Source organism: Myotis daubentonii, chromosome 3 (assembly GCF_963259705.1).
Source record: "Myotis daubentonii chromosome 3, mMyoDau2.1, whole genome shotgun sequence".
Lineage (NCBI taxonomy): Eukaryota > Metazoa > Chordata > Mammalia > Chiroptera > Vespertilionidae > Myotis > Myotis daubentonii.
Window position 1 is genome coordinate 175450548 of NC_081842.1, and position 20203 is coordinate 175470750.

The 20203-nt window shown below is 38.1% G+C and overlaps 1 protein-coding gene across 7 annotated transcripts in view; it reads left to right on the plus strand.

Annotated features, from left to right (window-relative positions):
* Nucleotides 1-20203, plus strand: part of DOCK7 (dedicator of cytokinesis 7) — a 185941-nt gene that overhangs the window by 98543 nt on the left and 67195 nt on the right. For 5 of the 7 annotated variants that reach the window (XM_059689327.1, XM_059689325.1, XM_059689320.1 and 2 more), the window contains 6 exons: nucleotides 3931-4017; nucleotides 7199-7430; nucleotides 9637-9801; nucleotides 13263-13432; nucleotides 18215-18307; nucleotides 19481-19570. In XM_059689327.1, coding sequence (XP_059545310.1) covers nucleotides 3931-4017; nucleotides 7199-7430; nucleotides 9637-9801; nucleotides 13263-13432; nucleotides 18215-18307; nucleotides 19481-19570 — 837 coding nt within the window. The remainder of the gene's footprint in view (nucleotides 1-3930; nucleotides 4018-7198; nucleotides 7431-9636; nucleotides 9802-13262; nucleotides 13433-18214; nucleotides 18308-19480; nucleotides 19571-20203) is intronic. The other 2 variants (XM_059689323.1, XM_059689324.1) reach the window with 1 other exon arrangement.

A 20203-nucleotide genomic window follows, 5' to 3' on the forward strand; every position in this document is an offset into this window, starting at 1 on the left:
CCCAGCATATGGTGTTTTATAATAGCAGGCTGATCTAAGGCACTACACTCTCTATGTCTGAATTTTCTCATCTGTAAATTGAGGAGAATAATTAATGCTTATAATAAAGGGTTGTGTTGATGATTGTATGATTTAATGGCATGCAGAGCATTTAGAATGGTGCCAAACACATAAAAAGTATTAAAGTAATATTTGCTACTATTACACCATTCCTTTTACCACACTGCTTGTTAGAATTTTTTAAGACGACAATTATTATGTTAGCAAGCATCAAAATCACCTCGAGAGTTTGTTGTAACACCAGTTGTTGAACCTTACTCCCTCCACTCCCACTCAACCCAGTTTCTGATGCAGTAGATCTGGGAGGGGTGTTAATTATTTACATTTCAAACAAGTGCCCAGATCATGTTTGTGTTGCTGGTCCTTATTTCAAGCTTTGAAAACCGCTATTTTTAAAGAAGTATGTGTTCACACTTTATTTGTGTGTCCTTTTTTTTTTGGTAACTGAAAACAGTATTTTGGGCTGATAGAGCCAGTACTGATTTTTGCTTTGAGATATTTAAATTCACTTTTTCTTTTTTTCCAGAAATATTTCTAAATCTGTATTATTTGCCTCGATAGAGACATTGCATGTATACATATTTATGTTGAATTATTTAACAGTAAATTAACTTCATTTCAGTGGTTCTCAACCTGTGGGTCGCGACCCCTTTGGCGGTTGAACGACCCTTTCACAGGGGTCGCCTAAGACCATCCTGCATATCAGATTTTACATTACGATTCATAACGGTAGCAACATTACAGTTATGAAGTAGCAATGAAAATAATTTTATGATTGGGTCACAACATGAGGAACTGTATTTGAGGGCCAGAAGGTTGAGAACCATGCTTTATTTGATTTTCTTTTCTGCACATAAAAATATGAAACCATGGAAAAGAAACCCTTTTATTTATTTATTTATTTATTTATTGCTGAGTGTATAATTTTGTCATGACTTTCACAGATATTTATCATTGCTTGTTGTACTTTTTTTTTAATGATGGCTGCTTTAAAATTCTGTCACATCTGTCCAACATTGATATCATCTTAGTGTTGGTATCGGTTGTCTTTTTCGCATTTAAGTTGAGATTTGCCAGGTTCTTGGTATGATGGATGATTTTTTATTATATCACTAGAGGCCAGTGCATGAAAATTCATCCACTGGAGGGAGGGTCCCTCCATCCAGCCTGCCCCCTCTCACAGTCCAGGAGCCCTCAGGGGCAGGAGGCAACCCGGCGATCAGGGGAAGGTGACGCCCCATCACACCTCTGCTGCTGCTGCTGCCACTGCTGGCAGTGCAAGCCTCGGGCGGCCCTAGGAGGCTGGGCAGCCACCATCCAAGGCTTGCCTGTGCCTTGGGCCAGCCCTGGGCGGCTGGGGTGCTGAGGGGACTGGGGGTCTCCGGGGGCAGGTGCGCAGAGTGGCCGGGCCCGCCCCCAGGTGTGCACCTGCCACCCCTGTGTGGCTGAGGGGACTGGGTGCCACCATTCTTGTGGCTGTGGGCACCGCTATCTTTGTGACAGTGTGAGGGTCAATTAGCATATTCCCTCTTTATTAGAATGGATGAACATTTTAGGTCACGACTCTAGATCTTATTTACGTCTTGTGTTTTAACAGTGGGGGTAGGGGCTGTTACTAGGTAAAGGTCCATATTCTGCCGGGAGCCGGTCCATCCTTGCTGTTTCAAAGGACCTGGCATATATGGCATACTGTTCTTAAAGTGTTTGCTCACCTTCTTGGCACTATGTGTTTTAACCAAGGTCTCCTCTCTGAGAAAGGTTGTTTCCCCAGGTAAGGATTTTCCCCTGAAGTTAGGGAGGGAATAAAACCCCTCAACTAAGTGCCAGGCGGGTAATTAATCACTTTAACTACGAGCAATCATGCTTAAACTACATAATCTTTTCTCCCTGGAATGGAGATAAGAAACGCCCTAACCTTTGTAATAGAGATTGATAGGATTGAATCAACTGGTATAAATACAGTTGTAACAAGACAGAAAGAGACAGAACTTAGAACACAGAACTTAGGAGACAGGACTTAGAAGACAGGACCAAGAGAGACAGAACCTACACAGAACATTCTCTAGAGACAGAAGGACTTCGCTGGAGAGAACATGGTAAAAGATCCTGGACTGAACCTGACTACAGAAATTGGCAAGAGAACCTGACTAGAACCTGGTGACTGAACCTGGCTGGAGATCTCAGACAGAACCTGGCTGGAGAACCTAGCGAGGGAACATGGCCACAGAACCTGGCTGGAGATCCGAAGCAGAACCTCTCTGGAGATCGAGACCAGAACTTGGCTGGAGATCCTGGCTAGGCTGCTGATCAACTGAACGCTGTCTCCGTGACATTCCATCTTCGCCGACTCCGTCCACGCCTTTGGGGACCCCTGGACCCACTGGGGCTGGACCCCGGCAATATTCCTCATGTAACAATGTGTTGGGGTGAGGGAGAGCCTGTATTTCAGGCTTCTCACTAGGCTGTGCTAACAGCTCCCTGGCTATGGGGTGGGGGGCACCTTTTTACTGCTTTCCTCTTGGCCTCCCCTGACACCACAGTTGGTGGGGATACTACTGGGCTGGGATCAGATCCCCCCCTTCTGTCTTCTCTGATACCACCCAGTGTGTGTGGGAAGAAGTGGGGTTGTGCACCTCCTTACAGCTAGCTGAGGATAGAGACCCAGGCTCCCCACTCAACCTGTGGAGGTGCCATGGGACTGCAATTTGTTTTTGCCAAAGTAGGGCAAGTATTGGCTTTGACTAAAGAGAGCAGACTTTTCTTGGAGCTTTTGTATGTCTGCTCCTTTTGATGTTTCTGGCTCAACAGCTTCTCTAGCACCTAGTCCAGGATATAGCAGGCAAAAATAAAACCCAGGAAACACTTCCTCCCCTCCTGAGGTTCCTTGCCTGTCTGCATTCCTCTATCCATGCTTCTATTTTTTGGCAGTACTTAGCAGGAGAATAGAAAGAACAGATGTACTCTCTTTTAAAAATAAGATTTTATTATATCACTAGAGGCCTGGTGCACGAATTTTGTGCACTGGGGACAGAGGGGGTGTCCCTCAGCCCGGCCTGCACCCTCTCCAATCTGGGAACCCTCTGGGGATGTCCAACTGCCGATTTTAAAATATTTTAAACCGGCAGTCGGACATCCCTCTCACAATCTGGGACCGCTGGCTCCTAACCGATCACCTGCCTGCCTGCCTGATTGCCCCTAACTGCTCCCCTGCCGGCCTGATTGACGCGTAACTGCTCCCCTGCCGGCCCGATGGCCCCCAACTGCCCTCCCCTGCTGGCCATCTTGTGGCGGCCATTTTGGGATGATGTGAGGGCGTCGCGTGAGGGCGGGAGGACCACCTAGGCTATTAGTATAGATTTTAATTAATTTCTAGCAAAAAAAAATTTTTCTTATCTGTAAAACAGAATTTCTTGGTTTATGAATATTTTAAAGCCCTTAAAACATAAGAGGAGTGTTTAAAATAAAGAAAATAGAATATTATAAACCATTAAGATGATATTGTGGATACGAAAAGAGATTCACAATGTAATATGTGAAAAACAGGTTGTAAAATATCTGCGATATCACCTATGTAAGGGTATGTATAGAACTATTTTCCTAGAGGAAGATTTGGAATTATATAAAGGGATATGTCTTTGGGAAGATGCAATTTTGAATGTATATTTTCTGTTTTTGGCTCTTTGAGCCTCTTCATCTAGAAAACTTTGATTTTGTAATAAGAATTAAGCATAAGTTTTACATTAATTTACAGTGCATAAAAATATATTTCACAGATTTTTTTTCTCATCAAGATACTGTAATTTTAAAATTTGTATTCAGAGTTTATGATCAACTTAAGTATCTGTGATTATTGTATTTTATATTTTATAGGTTCCTCTCCCTGGCATGAAATGGGTAGATAACCACAAAGGTGTTTTTAATGTTGAAGTTGTTGCTGTTTCATCTATCCATACACAAGTGAGTGTTAGTAATTTTTATGATCAGATTTCACTTGACTGAATTGAACATATTGTCTATTACTTAAATCAGTTTTGTTGCCTGCTGTTAGACTTAGGAATATAAGTCAGTTAAAAATGTATAGATTTAGAAATTTCTTTTTATCAACAAAATGTTAATGTCAACCAAAGCAAATATTTTACTTTTCAAAATATTATTGACTTCATTTTGAACAATTAAGTATTTTTTGTCCCTAGGTTTCTGGTACATAGCAGTACTTTAAAGTTCAAAAAGCATCATCCAACATATTTTATTTCTCATAGACTCAGATATTTCAAATGGAAAGAGTTCTTACGGATGATTTACTCCACATTCTTTACTATATTTCTTGAATATGCCAAGTTCTCCTTAAAGCCTTTACATTTACTATTTCTCTAGCTGGAATGCTTTTCCTCCTGACATTCATTTGACCTCTCTTCATTAAGGTTTCTGCTTACGTCAGAGAGGACTTTTCTGGTGACTCTTAAACAGCAGCCCCATTATTCTGTGTCATCTTACCTTGTACTTACTACTGCCTTTTGCTCTCATGCACTCAGGCACTTTTGCTTCCTCTCACACTTTCTGTGTGTCCATGTGTGTTTGTATGTACATATGTATACATACATAATATGCTTTTGTTTATTGGTTATTTTTCCCATTAGACTGTAAACTTCATGAGGTCAGGGATGTTGTTACCTGTCAGGGAAAGAGACTTTCCTTTAAGGACCTTAAAATAGGGGAAATGTAAAAATCATTACAATACAATAAAATTAGTACTATGTTAGACATATGAACTAAATCAAGTACAGAGGAGTTATCTATTTTGCTGGGAACTGAGGTGTTTCACTGATAAGTAGGCATTTACCATACAGAGAGAAGGTGGGCAACTCAGAAGATAAAAAGTGCAAAGAGACAGCAGTCTGTTTAAGGATGGGCAAACAATTTAAAGTGTATGAGAAATTGTGATAGGTGAAGATGGAAGACCAGGATGGTAACAGATTATGAAGGAACTTGAATGCTTTAGAGTTTAGAGTCCAGGTAGATGGTGATTTCTGACCTAAATATAGGAAACATGAGAGAAGTAAATTTGGGAGCACATTAAGGGGGAGCAGTTTGGAGCTATACATAATGAGTTTATTTTTTAGCTTGTTGAGTTTGACATGACTATGCAATTCAGATAATGTGCTATAGGCAGTTGTAATTCGTTTGCTATTCAGGATTAGAGGTAATAGAGTAAATAGATAGTGGATATAGATGGAGCTGAGAGCAATAAATTAGTAATGGGCACAGATAGTTTACTAACACATCTACCCCTATAATTGAGCTCTAAAACAATAAGACAGACTCACTGGGAAACATATCCTGAATTAGTATCAATATATTTCTTAATTAGTAGTATTTGAAGTGGCTACTTTACAATAATAAAGTGAAAATACAGAGTGGGGCAAAGTAGGTTTACATTTGTAAATATACAAAAGCCAGTTTATTATTATTTACTAGAGACCCAGTGCACAAAAATTTGTGTACTCGGCAGGTGGGGGGGGGGGTGGTCCCTCAGCCCGGCCTGTGCCCTCTCACAGTCTGGGACCCCTCAGGGGATGACCACTTGCTGGCTTAGGCCCGCTCCCCGGGGGGATTGGGCCTAAGATGGCAATCAGACATCCCTCTGGCAGCCTGGCAGCCCAGCAGCCCTCAGGGAATGTCCACTTGCCAGCGGGGAGCAGGCCTAAACTTCAGTTGGACATCCTTAGTGCTTCTGAGGAGGCGGGAGAGGCTCCCACCACCACCTCTGTACTGGCAGCCATCAGCATGGCTTGTGGCTAAGCAGAGCTCCTCCCATGTGAGAGTGCCCTGACCACCAGGGGGCAGCTCCTGCATTGAACATCTGCCCCCTGGTGGTCAGTGTGTGTCATAGTGACCAGTCATTTCCAGTCTTTCTGCTGTTAGGGTCAGTTTGCATATTACCCTTTTACTATATAGGATAGAGGCCTGGTGCACGGGAGGGGGCCAGCTGGTTTGCCCTGAAGGGTGTCCTGGATCAGGGTGGGGGTCCCGCTTGGGTGCCTGGCCAGGCTGGGTGAGGGGATGATGGCTGTTTGCAGCTGGTCGCACCCCCTTCAGGGTGGGGGTCCCCACTTGGGTGCCTAGCCAGCCTGGATGAAGGGATAATGGCTATTTGCAGCTGGTCGCACCCCTTTCAGGGTGGGGGGTCCCCACTGGGGTGCCTGGCCAGTCTGGGTGAGGGGCTGAGGGCCATTTTCAGGCTGGCGGGTGACTGAAGCTCCCAACCTCTCTTTTTTTTCTTTTTTTCTTTTTTTCTTTTTTATTCTGGGATTTATTTACCTTCTATGGCTGTCACTAGAACTGAGAGCCGGCTTTAGCTCTGAGGCCCAGCTCCAGCTCTGAGACCTCGGCTGCTGAAAGCAGTTATCTGGGCTGTTTGGCTTCTATAATTGAAACACTGTTTCAGCTCCAGCTCTGACGACTGAAAGCAGGTTTCTGGGGTTTGTTTAGCTTCTATTATTGCAACAATGTTTCTTAGAGTGCAAGCCCAGAGCCTAGCAGCGGCAGGCGGGGAACCTTGGCATCCTCCTTCACTGGAGCAAGCAAGCCCCCTGTTCGCTTCAGCTGCCTGGCTGCCGGCCGCCATCTTGGTTGGCAGTTAATTTGCATATCTCGCTGATTAGCCAATGGGAAGGGTAGCGAAGTTACGGTTAATTACCATGTTTGTCTATTATTAGATAGGATTTTTTTTTTAAATATATTTTTTATTTCAGAAAGAGAGGGAGAGGGAGAGAGATAGAAACATCAATAATGAGAGAGAATCATTGATCAGCTGCTTCCTGCATGACCCCTACTGGGGATAAAGCCAGCAACCTGGTCATGTGCCCTGACGGGGAATCCACCTGTGACCTCCTGGTTCATAGGTCGACATTCAACTTGCCGGTCTATTATTATTTTTTATATTAACAACTATAGACCTATTTACTAATAATATGCCCCACCCTATAGATTTAGTGTTTAATTGGAAACAATGTTTATATATACTGGTATGTACTTTTTTGTATTATCAGTTAATATGAGATGTTTTATTAGTGTTTTATAGTTTGGAGAATTTATAGAGCTATACTTGCTTAGTGCTTTTGTTCATTCTTTGTTTTAGGATCCTTATCTTGACAAGTTTTTTGCTCTGGTCAATGCTCTGGATGAACACATGTTCCCTGTTCGAATTGGAGATATGCGAATCATGGAAAATAACTTAGAAAACGAATTGAAGAGCAGTATTTCAGCATTGAATTCATCTCAGTTGGAACCAGTGGTCCGATTTCTTCATCTTCTGCTTGATAAACTGATACTTTTAGTTGTTAGACCTCCAGTCATTGCTGGCCAAATAGGTAATTTACTTTTGTTTGGGGAATCATAGAACTTATAATTTGGTATTTTTAACTTTTGCAAAATAGAACCATGATTCCTGTTTGTTATTTATAAGGATGCATTTGATTGGGGGGGGGGGGGGGTTAGGGTTGTTATTTACTTGTCTCAAATGCCAAAAAATGATAACTTACTTTTGTTTTTCATAAATATGCCATATAGTCTTCTACTCAAATTATGGAAACTAATTTACTCACAAAGTATTTTTTTAAAATTCTTTATTAGTTAAGGTATTACAAATGTGTCCTCATCCCCCCCATTAACCCCCATCCTTCCCCCCCGCCCCCCCCCTCCCATGCTCTCATCCCCCTGTTGTCCATGTCCAGTGGTTTGGCTTATATGCGTGCATACAAGTCCTTTGGTTGATCTCTTCCCCTTACCCCCTCCCTCCCCTACTTTCCTTCTGGGGATTGATAGTCTGATTGCTGTTTCTCTGTCTTTGGATCTGTCCCTGTTCATCAGTCTATGTTGTTCTCTATAATCCACAAATGAGTGAGATCATGTGGTATTTATCTTTCTCTGACTGGCTTATTTCACTTAACATAATGCTCTCCAGTTCCATCCATGCTGTTGCAAAAGGCAAGAGTTCCTTCTTTTTTACCGCAGCATAGTATTCCATCGTGTAGATGTACCACAGTTTTCTAATCCATTCATCTCCTGATGGGCACTTAGGCTGTTTCCAGATCTTCGCTATGGTAAATTGTGCTGCTATGAACATAGGGGTGCATATATCCTTTCTGATTGGTGTTTCTGGTTTCTTGGGATATATTCCTAGAAGTGGGATCACAGGGTCAAATGGGAGTTCCATTTGTGGTTTTTTGAGGCAGCTCCATACTGTTCTCCACAGTGGCTGCACCAGTCTGCATTCCCACCAGCAGTGCAGGAGGGTTCCTTTTTCTCCACATCCTCTCCAGCACTTGTCGTTTGTTGATTTGTTGATGATAGCAAGTCTGACAGGTGTGAGATGGTACCTCATTGTTGTTTTGATTTGCATTTCTCGGATGATTAGTGACTTTGAGCATGTTTTCATATGTCTCTTGGCTTTCTGAATGTCCTCTTTTGAAAAGTGTCTATTTAGGTCCTTTGCCCATTTTTTGATTGGATTGTTTATCTTTTGTTAAGTTGTATGAGTTCCCTATAAATGTTGGAGATTAAACCCTTATCAGTGATAACATATCTAAATATGTTCTCCCATGCAGTGGGCTTTCTTGTTGTTTTGTTGATGGTTTCTTTTGCTGTGCAGAAGCTTTTTATTTTGATGTAGCCCCATTTGTTTATTTTCTCATTAGTTTCTAATGCCCTAGGAGCTGTATCAGTAAAGAAAATGCTTCGGCATATGTCTGAGATTTTGTTGCCTTTGGATTCCTCTAGTATTTTTATGGTTTCCCATCTTACATTTAAATCCTTTATCCATTTTGAGTTTATTTTTGTGTATGGTGTAAGTTGGTGGTCTAGTTTCATTTTTTTTGCATGTATCTGTCCAATTTTCCCAACACCATTTATTGAAGAATCTTTTCTTACTATCTTAAGTTGATATTTTTAATAATCTAATTTCATTGTTAATATTTTTATTTTCTTAAAACAAAAGTCACATGCTTATTGTGTGCCATATAGGTTAGTGTGGTGAAGGCTTGGGAGGGGCAGGTGCAAAGTGGAGGGTGTCAGTGTGGGGAAAAAAACAAAGGGACATCTGTAATACTTTCAGCAATAAAGATAAATTAAAAATAAAAATAATGAAATAATAAAATAAATGAATAAAATGAGAATTTACTTCTCCAAGATAGAATGTGCTTTGTATTGTTTACAAAATTTAGGTATTTGTGGGATGATCTTTTGTTTTTGACTAAACAAACCCATACAATATTCATGTTAAATTAGTAAAATTAGGTTTTTTTCATTTTGTTTAGAAAAGTAATTTTGATTTATCTAATACAAGATCATCTTTAACATCAACATTAAATTGTTTAATCACTGTGTTGTGTACCTAAAACTAATATGTTATTGTATGTCAACTGTAATTGAAAAATAAATTTTAAAAATCAATATCTTTATACAATTATTATGTATAATCACTATATTTAATGCATGTAGAGAGGACAAAACCTTGATCTTTTTGGAAGTTATAGTCTAAAAAAGTTAATGCAAAAATATTTCCCTCCTTCTTAAAAGTTAATCTAGGTCAAGCATCTTTTGAAGCGATGTCATCAATTATAAATCGGCTTCACAAAAATCTGGAAGGAAATCATGACCAGCATGGCAGGAACAGTCTTCTTGCATCATATATCTATTACGTTTTTCGCTTACCAAATACTTCCCCTAATTCACCATCACCAGGTATTTTATTCTTTTTACTATGAACAGCAAACATTTATTGAATGCCCACTAAGTGGCATGGACTATATTAAGTGCTGGAGGTCAAATAAATGTTACATTTTAAAGCACCATTATTTACACAGCTTCCTTTAATTAGATCTTGGTTGAATTAATTCTTGGAAATGAACCCTGCAAATAACTTCTTGTCTCTGGAAGCATTTTATTTCCTGTTAAGATTAAGAGAATGTTGTATTTGTCATTGGAGACTTATTGGACTTTAAAGAAGAAATAACCCTGATAAACGTTTGAAACCTATGTAATATAAAAGATTATTTTCTAGAAAAGTTCTGATTTCTCCATTATTAATAAAACTAGAGGCCTGATGCATGAAATTTGTGCACTTGGGAGGGGGGTATCCCTCAGCCCAGCCTGCACCCTCTCAAATCTGGGACTGCCGGCTCCCAACCGTTCGCCTGCTTGCCTGCCTGATTGCCCCTAACCACTTCTGCCTGCCAGCCCGATTACCCCCTAGCTACTCCCCTACCAGCCTGATTGACGCTTAACTACTCCCCTGCCGGTCTGATCTCCCCCAACTGCCCTCCCCTGCTGGCCCGGTCTCCCCCAACTGCCCTTCCCTGCTGGCTCAGTCGCCCCCAACTGCCCTCCCCTGCCGGCCCAGTCCACCCCCAACTGCCCTCCCCTGCCAGCCCGGTCGCCCCCAGCTGCCCTCTCCTGCCAGCCCAGTTGCCTCCAAGTGCCCTCTCCTGCCGGCCCAGTCCCCCCCAACTGCCCTCCCCTGACAGCCCGGTCGCCCCTAACTGCCCTCCCCTGCCGGCCATCTTGTGGCTGTGGGCACCGCTATCTTTGAGGGTGGGGCATTCAATTAGCATATTCCCTCCTTATTGGCTGTGGGTGCCGCCATCTTTGCAATGGCGTGAGGGTCAATTAGCTTATTCCCTCTTTATTAGCTAGGATGATATAGCTTTCAGAATACTAGAGCCCAAAGTAGCTATTTGTTTTTTATGATAGTGGTGTTGGGGGTGGTGGATGTATCTTAGTTTGAATAACTCATTAAATGTTCAGTTAGTTAATGAGTATATCATGCATATCTTTCAACTTGCTCATATATTTGTCCGTGTGAATCATCATTCATCACTAGTGATAATGGTAAGTGCCCTTTCCAACAATTGACAAGGTTAACATTAGTAATGGAAAAAATTAATTATGGCACTTATTATGAAAACTAAGCATAACAGTATATGAGTTTTAGCTCATTGTTTTTCTTAATTGCAAAAATAGTAGTAATTAACTCATATCATATATGTTTCATAATTTCTTCTCTTATTTTTTAAAATTATAGTATTTGAGGCTCTGAATGTGGAGGTGATTGTGGACTACATATAATACTCCTCCATTTACTCTTTCATTCAGTACACTCTTAGAATACCACAGATTATGCAAAACATTTTTTAGATGCTGATGTGAAAGACTTATAATTAGTTGACAGGTATTTGTCATTTCCAAATATGACGTTCAGAAAGATTTCTTTAAATAAGAAAAATGGAGATAAATTATGGATGCAATCACTGGGTATATTTATGTTCATAGAACATGGCTGAATAATGGTGTCAGGCTTGATTTTAGATGAAAAGGTTTCCATTGCTTTTTTAATATAAGGTGGGCTTTTAAAAAAGCTATCTGTATATGGCACAAAGGTGCCCTTTTGTTATAGTTCAGATTTTCACTGATGAAGATAGAGAAGTAAAGCATAATCTCTTTCAAGAGATGTTGACAGTAAATTGACTGTCCCTCTATTGACTGTATCAAGGGGCAAAGCAAGGAGGGATAGAGGAAAAAGAAGAGACACAAGCTGAAGCATTTTGGATGTTAGATATACTTACATTGTGTGTAGTAGGTGTATAGGTTACTAATGCGGATTTTGTAATCAAAGAAAACACGATAATTTCAAGAGAAACATCAAAAGTGCTTTATTCAAAGTAATGTCCATTGCTAGCTACACATTTCCCCCATCATTCGGGTAATTTGTGGATACCATCCCAATAGAACTTTTCTTGTTTTGAGGCAAACCATTCAGAGACCCAATTTTCCACTTCTTTGTATATTTTGAAGTGCTGCTCAGAAAGTGCGTGTGCCATTGATCAAAGCAAGTGGTAATCTGAAGGAGCGAGGCCTGGTGAATACGGCGGGTGGGTTAATACTTCCCAGGCAAGATCTTTTAATGTGTCTTTAACTGGTTTTGAAGTGTTTGATGGTGCATCACCATGAAGCAAAATTACTTAGCCGTGTCTTCTGGCCCATTCTGGTCGTTTCACGTTCAAAGCGTGGTTCAAATTGATTATTTGTTGTCGGTAGCGATCAGTATTAATGGTTTCACCTGGTTTTAGAAGCTCATAATACACCACACCTTCCCAATCCCACCAAACACAGAGCATTGTCTTCTCTCTGAAGCGATTTGGCCTTGCAGTCGATGTTGATGGTTGACCTGGATCAACCCATGATTTTGTGCATTTGGGATTCTCAAAATAAATACACTTTTCATCACCAGTCACAATTCGATGGAAAAAAGACTTTCTTTTGTGCCGTTGAAGCAACATTTTACTGATGACTTTTTGGTTTTCCATTTGTCTTTCATTCAGTTGATGTGGCACCCATTTTCTTTTCTTTAAAATCTTTTCCATTGCTTGTAAATGATCGGAAATTGTTTGCCGAGCAATGTTTAATCTTTCTGCAAGTTGTTTTTGAGTTTGACACGTATCTTCATCCAATAATGCTTGTAATTATTGGTCTTCAAACTTTTTTGGTTGACCTGAACGTTCTTTGTCTTTCACATTGAAATCATCACTTTTAAAGCGTTTAAACCAGCATTCACAAGTATCTTGAGATGGAGCATGTTCACCATAAGCTTCCCGAAGTATACAATAACTTTTTCTTCAAAATAATGAATTAAAACTTCCTACAAATGCTCTTTTTTTGCCACAAAATTTGACATTTTTAAGCGTAAAAATATTTATGATGTTAACACCTTCAGAAAATTTGACATATGAAGTTTTGAAGCTTGCTGTCAATACAACAAAATAGCATACATATCAAATCGCATATATATCAACATATGTGTAACTCCATTTACTGAAATAAATCCGCATTATTAACCAGTACACCTAGTATCTAGGTAATGTATGTGACTGTTTTTTATTGTACATGTACTCTATAATCATAGAAACATTGAAGAGAATTGGTTTTATAATTCATACATTATTGCCAACTTCTGTGAAATAAGAATATCTTTGTGTATTTATTACTAAGTCTTTAGTCTTTTTCTTTCTTATTTATAGTATTTTTCATTCAGAAACAAAAGCAATTCATGGTCTTAGTGAAATTCTGTAAAGTGACAGATTAAGTTCATGTCCTTTCTTGACTAATTTCCTTTGTATAATTATGTGCTGTTTTATATTCAACTCTAGGTCCTGGGGGTTTAGGAGGATCAGTGCATTATGCCACAATGGCTAGATCTGCTGTGAGACCTGCAAGCCTGAATTTAAATCGTTCTCGGAGCCTTAGTAATAGTAACCCAGATATACCTGGGACTCCCACGTCACCAGATGATGAAGTGCGGTCAATCATCGGCAGTAAGGTAAACTGAAGATAACCGCCTATAAATTGGATTTTCAGTTCATGAACAAATGAGAAATGTCCAAATGTTTTAATTTATTTTGAATTTTTAAGTGTATTTGAGTTAGAAATTGTACATTTCCATTTTGTCAGTAAACACTAAGTATTTCATGTTTCTATTAAATATGCTTGCTATTGCAAACTGGTTTGTGCATTCTGCTAAAAAAAAAATCTGCCAAATTCTAAAATTTGTCCAGGATGACTAGTTATATATTACTCACTTTTATCTGTCTTTCATCATGTGAAAAATGATTTTTACATAGAATCAAAACAGATCTATGTGACTGCTGGGTAGTAGGGCTATATCATCAGTGATACAAAATGTAAGCCCTTCTCCAAAAAAAATCTAGATTGGTAATTGAGCTACATTTCTTATGAAAAACTCTATGTAAGATGCACAAGGATTAGAATTATATGATTTATTTAATGATGGTTAATGATTACATCAGATAATAAGGGAGATGCCAGCTAATCTAAGATCTAGCTATATTTTATTTATTTATAATCTTTATTACCCAAAGAAATATACTTAAGGAACAAATAGTTAATTCCCTTTTTATATTTAAAGTACAAAAATATTTCAGAGTTTAAGCAAGCTGGACAAAACAACAGTAAAGCCAAGAAATCACGTCATGTTGTGTTTTGACCAAACCATTGCAAATGTAAATACATTTCCTATTGAAAAAGAGGAAGATATTATGGTTATGGAATCATAGCCAACTTTTCTTTGGCATTTCAGTTTGGTAATAATGATATGAGGAAGAATTACTAAACATGTTCTAGGGTCTGTATTTAACAGTCTAAACTACAATAGAATATATTATTTTAAGATTTGGGTTTGTTTGTTAGGTGAAATACTTGAACATTGATAAAAAAAATCAGAATTATAGCTATTCATATAGTTACAGAAATGTTACATTTTCAGAAGCATTGTTCATTGTAAAATAATTTTTTTAAAAAATACATTTTTATTGATATCAGAGAGGAAGGGAGCAGGAGAGAGAGATAGAAATATCAATGATAAGTGAGAATCATTGATTGGCTGTCCCCTGCTTGCCCCTTACTAGGTATCGAGCCTGCAAGCTGGGCATGTGCTGTTGACCAGAATCAAACCTGGGACCCGTGAGTCCACAGGCCAACGCTCTATCCATTCAGCCAAACTGTCTAGGGCATAAAATAACTTTTAAACAATTTTTAAGTAATTTCTCACAGATCAGAAATACATTTTGTAGCCTTACCTCACATACATTTCCATGTTTAGGAAAAATACTCAAGTTCTTTATCCTTGTCTTTATTTTTTATTATATCTCATTGTAATAGAGAGAGTACTTAGCATTATTTACATATTTATAAAATACAATTCTTTTTAATATATTTTTATTGATTTTTTACAGAGAGGGAGGGGGAGAGATAGTTAGAAACATCGATGAGAGAGAAACATCTATCAGCTGCCTCCTGCACATCTCCTACTGGGGATGTGCCCGCAACCCAGGTACATGCCCTTGACCGGAATCAAACCTGGGACCTTTCAGTCCGCAGGCCGACGCTCTATCCACTGAGCCAAACCGGTTTCGGCTAAAATACAATTCTTTAGTAGAATGAATCTGATTTGTGAATTATAAGAAATTCTATTAATCTATAGAAACCATTTTCTTTAAGGCTATACTTTTAAAATGTCTCAGTTTCTGTAAGATTTGCATTATGCCTCATTTAGCATGATTCTAGAGTTTTCTTTTATATGATGTATGTGATAACCTACAACATCCAAGATTTAGAACAAGATTTACATATATTGGAATGATTAGTTGCCTTTGTTCAAGTAGTTTATAAAATGGGATATAATGACTTAAACTTACTTTTGATGATATTAAAATGATAAACATCAACTTTTGAGCAAGCCATCATAAAATGAGAATTTTTTTATGACAACACAGCCTTGTATGAATTTTTATTTAAATGCTTTCTATGTTTTCTCATTGTTGCAAAATTTTTGCTAGCTACCTTTATTTTGGAGTATCCTTTAGTCATAATCCCTTATAATAGTATGTAATTTTATTTTATTGAAAAATTTAAGGAAGCTTGAAGTTTATTTGTAGCCGCTTTTCATTTAGTCTGATTTTATTGGCCTAGACCAGTGGTCGGCAAACTGCGGCTCAACTAACCATGGCTCCCGAGCCACATGCGGCTCTTTGGTGCCTTGAGTATGGCTCTTCCACAAAATACAGGCTCTTCCACAAAATACCAACTTCTGTGCATGGGCAATGAAGTTTCGATTGCACTGTACGTACACACCTGCACGTGATATTTTGTGGAAGAGCCACACTCAAGTGGCCAAAGAGCCGCATGTGGCTCGCGAGCTGCGGTTTGCCGACCACGGGCCTAAACATTTAAGTAACTCTTTTTTTTTTTTAATATATTTTTATTGATTTCAGAGAGGAAGGAAGAGGGAGAGAGAGAGATAGAAACATCCACGATGAGAGAGAATCATGGATCGGCTGCCTCCTGCAAGACCCCCACTGGGGATCGAGCCCACAACCTGGGCATGTGCCCTTGACCGGAATCGAACCCGGGACCTTTCAGTTCGCAGGCTGACGCTCTATCCAGTGAGCCAAACCAGCTAGGGCAAAGTAACTCTTCTTTAATGATTTTGTCTTTCACTTTGCCTCAGCCATGGTCATAACCTAGATCTTCTCATTACCAATAACTTTAATCCTCATAATCTCAGTTTCATGCATTTTGTTCTTTAACCATTAGTTGCTAGTTTTCTCTTTAGTATCTCAATTCTAACAATTTCTTTATTTCTCTACAATCTCCAATTACTTGATTCAGTGACCTTTATACTGTATCTTATCCCCCTAATGTTATTTCTTCCAATTTAGCCAGCTAAAATATCATAATCATTATAATTATACCCATTATAATCAAACCTCAATTCTCTTATCCTTCTCCACTTCATTTTACTTGCTTAACCAAACCATAAACCATAGTTCAACCCAGTTGACTGCCTTTGCCATGTCACCACCTGTGCCACTGAACAAGACTTGAGAAATACCATGATGACTGGTCTCATTTGAAATTAAAGACCATAATCCGCGTAGAGCCCTAATGTTATCAAGCAGTTATATATATTTCTGTATTTCATTTACCTTCCCATTCTCCCAGAAAAGGTATCATGCCATTTTTTATTATTTTAAGCCTCATAAAACCTCCTCACCAATCCTCCTTCTGACTTTATCTTCTACTTCATTGAGAAAATTGAAGCCATCAGGAGAAAACTTTGGAAAACTTTTATCATTGCATCTACTTGCTGATTACCATCTATTACTACCGAATACTTAATACAGTGCTATAGATGAACTATCCATTTCCCTAGGTGATACTGTCTATACAGAATTGCTTAACATTGTGACTACTCATTCTTTTCTTTTACCTATTCTTCCTTTGATGTTTTCTGATTTGCATCCATACTCATGTCCTGATATTTGTAGTCCGTTTCTTTTGGTTTGTCTTTATAAATCTTACTCCAACAATCCTCAAAAAATTTGTTATAATTTGTTCCAGTTCTATTAGCAGATTCCCAGGCCCATATTGCTGGATCAGGATTTTTGGGAGTAGGGCCCAGAATCTGAATTTTATAAACCTTCCCAATTAATTTTAATGATCAGTCAGGTTTTTAAAAAAATATATTTATTTTTATTGATTTGAGAGAGGAAGGGAGAGGGAAAGAGAGAGAGAAACATCAATGACAAGAGAGATTCATTGATTGGCTGCCTCCAGTACACTCCACACTGGGGATGGAGCCCCCAATCCAGGCACGTGCCCTGACCTGGAATCAAACTGTGACCTCCTGATTCGTAGGTCGAGGCTCAACCACTGAGCCGCCGGCCGACTGGGCTGATCAGTCAGGTTTAAGAAATTGAACTAAAGCCCCAGTTTTCTTCACCTGGGATCATAATGACCTCTTTTAGAGACAGATAGACATAATTCACTTCTGGTCCTACACATTAGTAGCATATTAAATTAACTTTAAATTAGTGATAGTAATGATGAAGATATAATTACTATAAATAGCTCCAGAATATTTTTTTCTTAATATGTATAGTAGCCCATTAGATTTCATTGCAATAAGCACAATAAAACTGAGCACAACCCCAAATTTACCATCATTTTTATAAAGGAACAAATATTAGGCATTTTTTTCTTAAATTTTTACTTAATTTCTCCTGACAGTCCCTGAAAGAAAATAAAAGGCAGGATCAAGTAGAATTATGGAGTATTACTGCACAACAGTTTTCAGTGATGATATATGGAATGAAATTAAATTCTTTTAGAAAAGAATGAAATGTTTTTTCCCCCATTTTTTTCTTTGATTCCCTAGTTATATTCGGAGTAAATTAACTGTTGCTAACTCATACCATCTTTAAAGAAAATTGGGGTGGGGGGGGGGGGTTGTGCTGTGGGAACTTTAGTTGTTGGTACTTCAAGGTGTACCAAGCCTTTACAAAAAGAGAAATCACCTTTAAATGGTACAGTTCATGTTCTTGGTGATTCTTTAAAATGTATGTAATAAGATAACTTTGGTGAACTAATAATACTCTATAGGTGCCTAAAATTTTTGGTTGCTTTAACAGTACTAATGTAAAAAATGTTTGCATTGGAAATTCTGGATTTCTTTAAGAATAATTTATAGCATGCCACATGTAATATTTCTTTCCTTTCCAACTGCTTTCTATTATATGCTTAGGGTTTAGATCGCTCCAATTCCTGGGTTAACACTGGTGGTCCAAAAGCTGCCCCATGGGGATCCAACCCCAGTCCAAGTGCAGAATCAACACAGGTGGTGTTTATATCAGAGGTTTCTTTATTGGCTGCTGATGTTTCCCTTTAGAACATTACTTTTTAGTATATACTGTGATTTCAGTGGCTTGCTTTTTTAATTATTAAAAAGTGTGTATTTTTGTTTACTTAGCACATTCTTCAACTACTATGCATGAATACCACCAGTTGCACCAGTATTGTTCTGCTTTCCTATTTCCTGTCTCCTTCTCCCTCCCTCCTTATACACTCTATCATTATATCAGTTCCTGTTGCTTATTCGATTGATGACTTTGATAACAGTTTCTACTTTAGGGGTAGCATATCTTCAGTAGGAATTTAAAAAGATTTTATGTGGAAAAACCTGACAGTTTTCCATTTGCTTTTGGTTTAAAGTGTAGCTATTGTATCATTTCCATTTAGCATTTACTATCTTGTTATTTTTTTCATAATCACTGACTAAAAATACTGGTAATAAAACAGAACTTAAATGTGAACAGTATATGCTCCCCATCCTATAAGATTAAATACCAGAAGCAAAAAACTTTTTCAATTTGTGCTGTGTTGCAAAGTATGAAATGTATTATAACTTAGTTGAATTAGGTTTTGATGACTTAAATCTAATTGCTTGATAGCTAATACTGCATGATACCTTCAAATGTACTTCTCATCTGTTTATTGACTTTGTAGGAAAATGTTTTTGTTCTTGTAGAAACAATTTAATTACATTTTAATATTAGAATTGATTTGAATTTCATGTAGTATATGGCAAGCCTGAATACTATTTTTGATAATAGTGAAAAGTGAAAGAAATCATTCTAAACTTTTAATAATTTTTTTATTGAATATAAAAGTTTTGGTGGGTTTTTTTTGTCTGAGACCAGTTGAGAAGTATGTTTTTACATTTTCTTACTAGATATGTGCATGTGCATAGGTCACACAAATAAAAGTTTCATTCTTTGCAGCACTCTGAATTTATATAATTATTAAAATACTCATCTTCTAAAAATTTTAGAAGCATTTTGATATTCCTAAAATAACTTAAAATGGTAAAAATGAGATGAGCAATAAAATAGATGGTTGCTGAAACCACAGTAAAACACTATTTAAAAAATTCTATGTATTCCTTGAGCTGCAAAGTCATTCCACAGCAGACTTTAATGTTATCTCGTCATCATTCATCTTCACTCCATAGGCTATGGATCGAAGTTGTAATCGTATGTCTTCGCACACAGAGACGTCAAGTTTCTTACAAACATTAACGGGACGCTTACCAACTAAAAAGGTAGATTCATATGAAGACAATCCATATAGGGGGAAAATAATTTCAGCAATTAAATAGATAATGAGATTTATTTACCTAATCAATATGAGATATTGCAGAATTTCCATTGCATTTAAAAACACAGTTGAGCAAGCTCTGCTTGTCTGATGCCTTTTGGGGCCTGCCTTTCCAGTGTAAGCTATTTTACATTATTTTAATGTGTATCTTTGGGATTGGCTGCTTTTGGACTTTAGTGCATTGAAATTTGATCATTCAATTTTAGTGCCAAAAAAATGTACCAAATTAATTCTGTTTCTGTAACTACTTCTGTTTTGTGTTTTAAATCTCCAGGAAATGGAAGATGAGTTAGAAAAGTTATCACTCTTAGTAAGATATGTTGATTTGCTTCCCTTATGCACAGTTTTGTTAGTCCTTTTTCTTATTAATATACACTACTTTGCAAATGCTTTGTATGCATATCCATTGCAAGGCAGGCATTTCTGCCATTTTTATAAAACGACTTTCAATACCTGAAAACTTGAAAATTAATGTGTTATGTCAAAGTTTAAAATTTTAAAGGTATTTTCTAAATTGTACCAGCAAAGTTCATGAATGTATTTGCATATGTTGAAATATGTATGTAAGGCACAAACA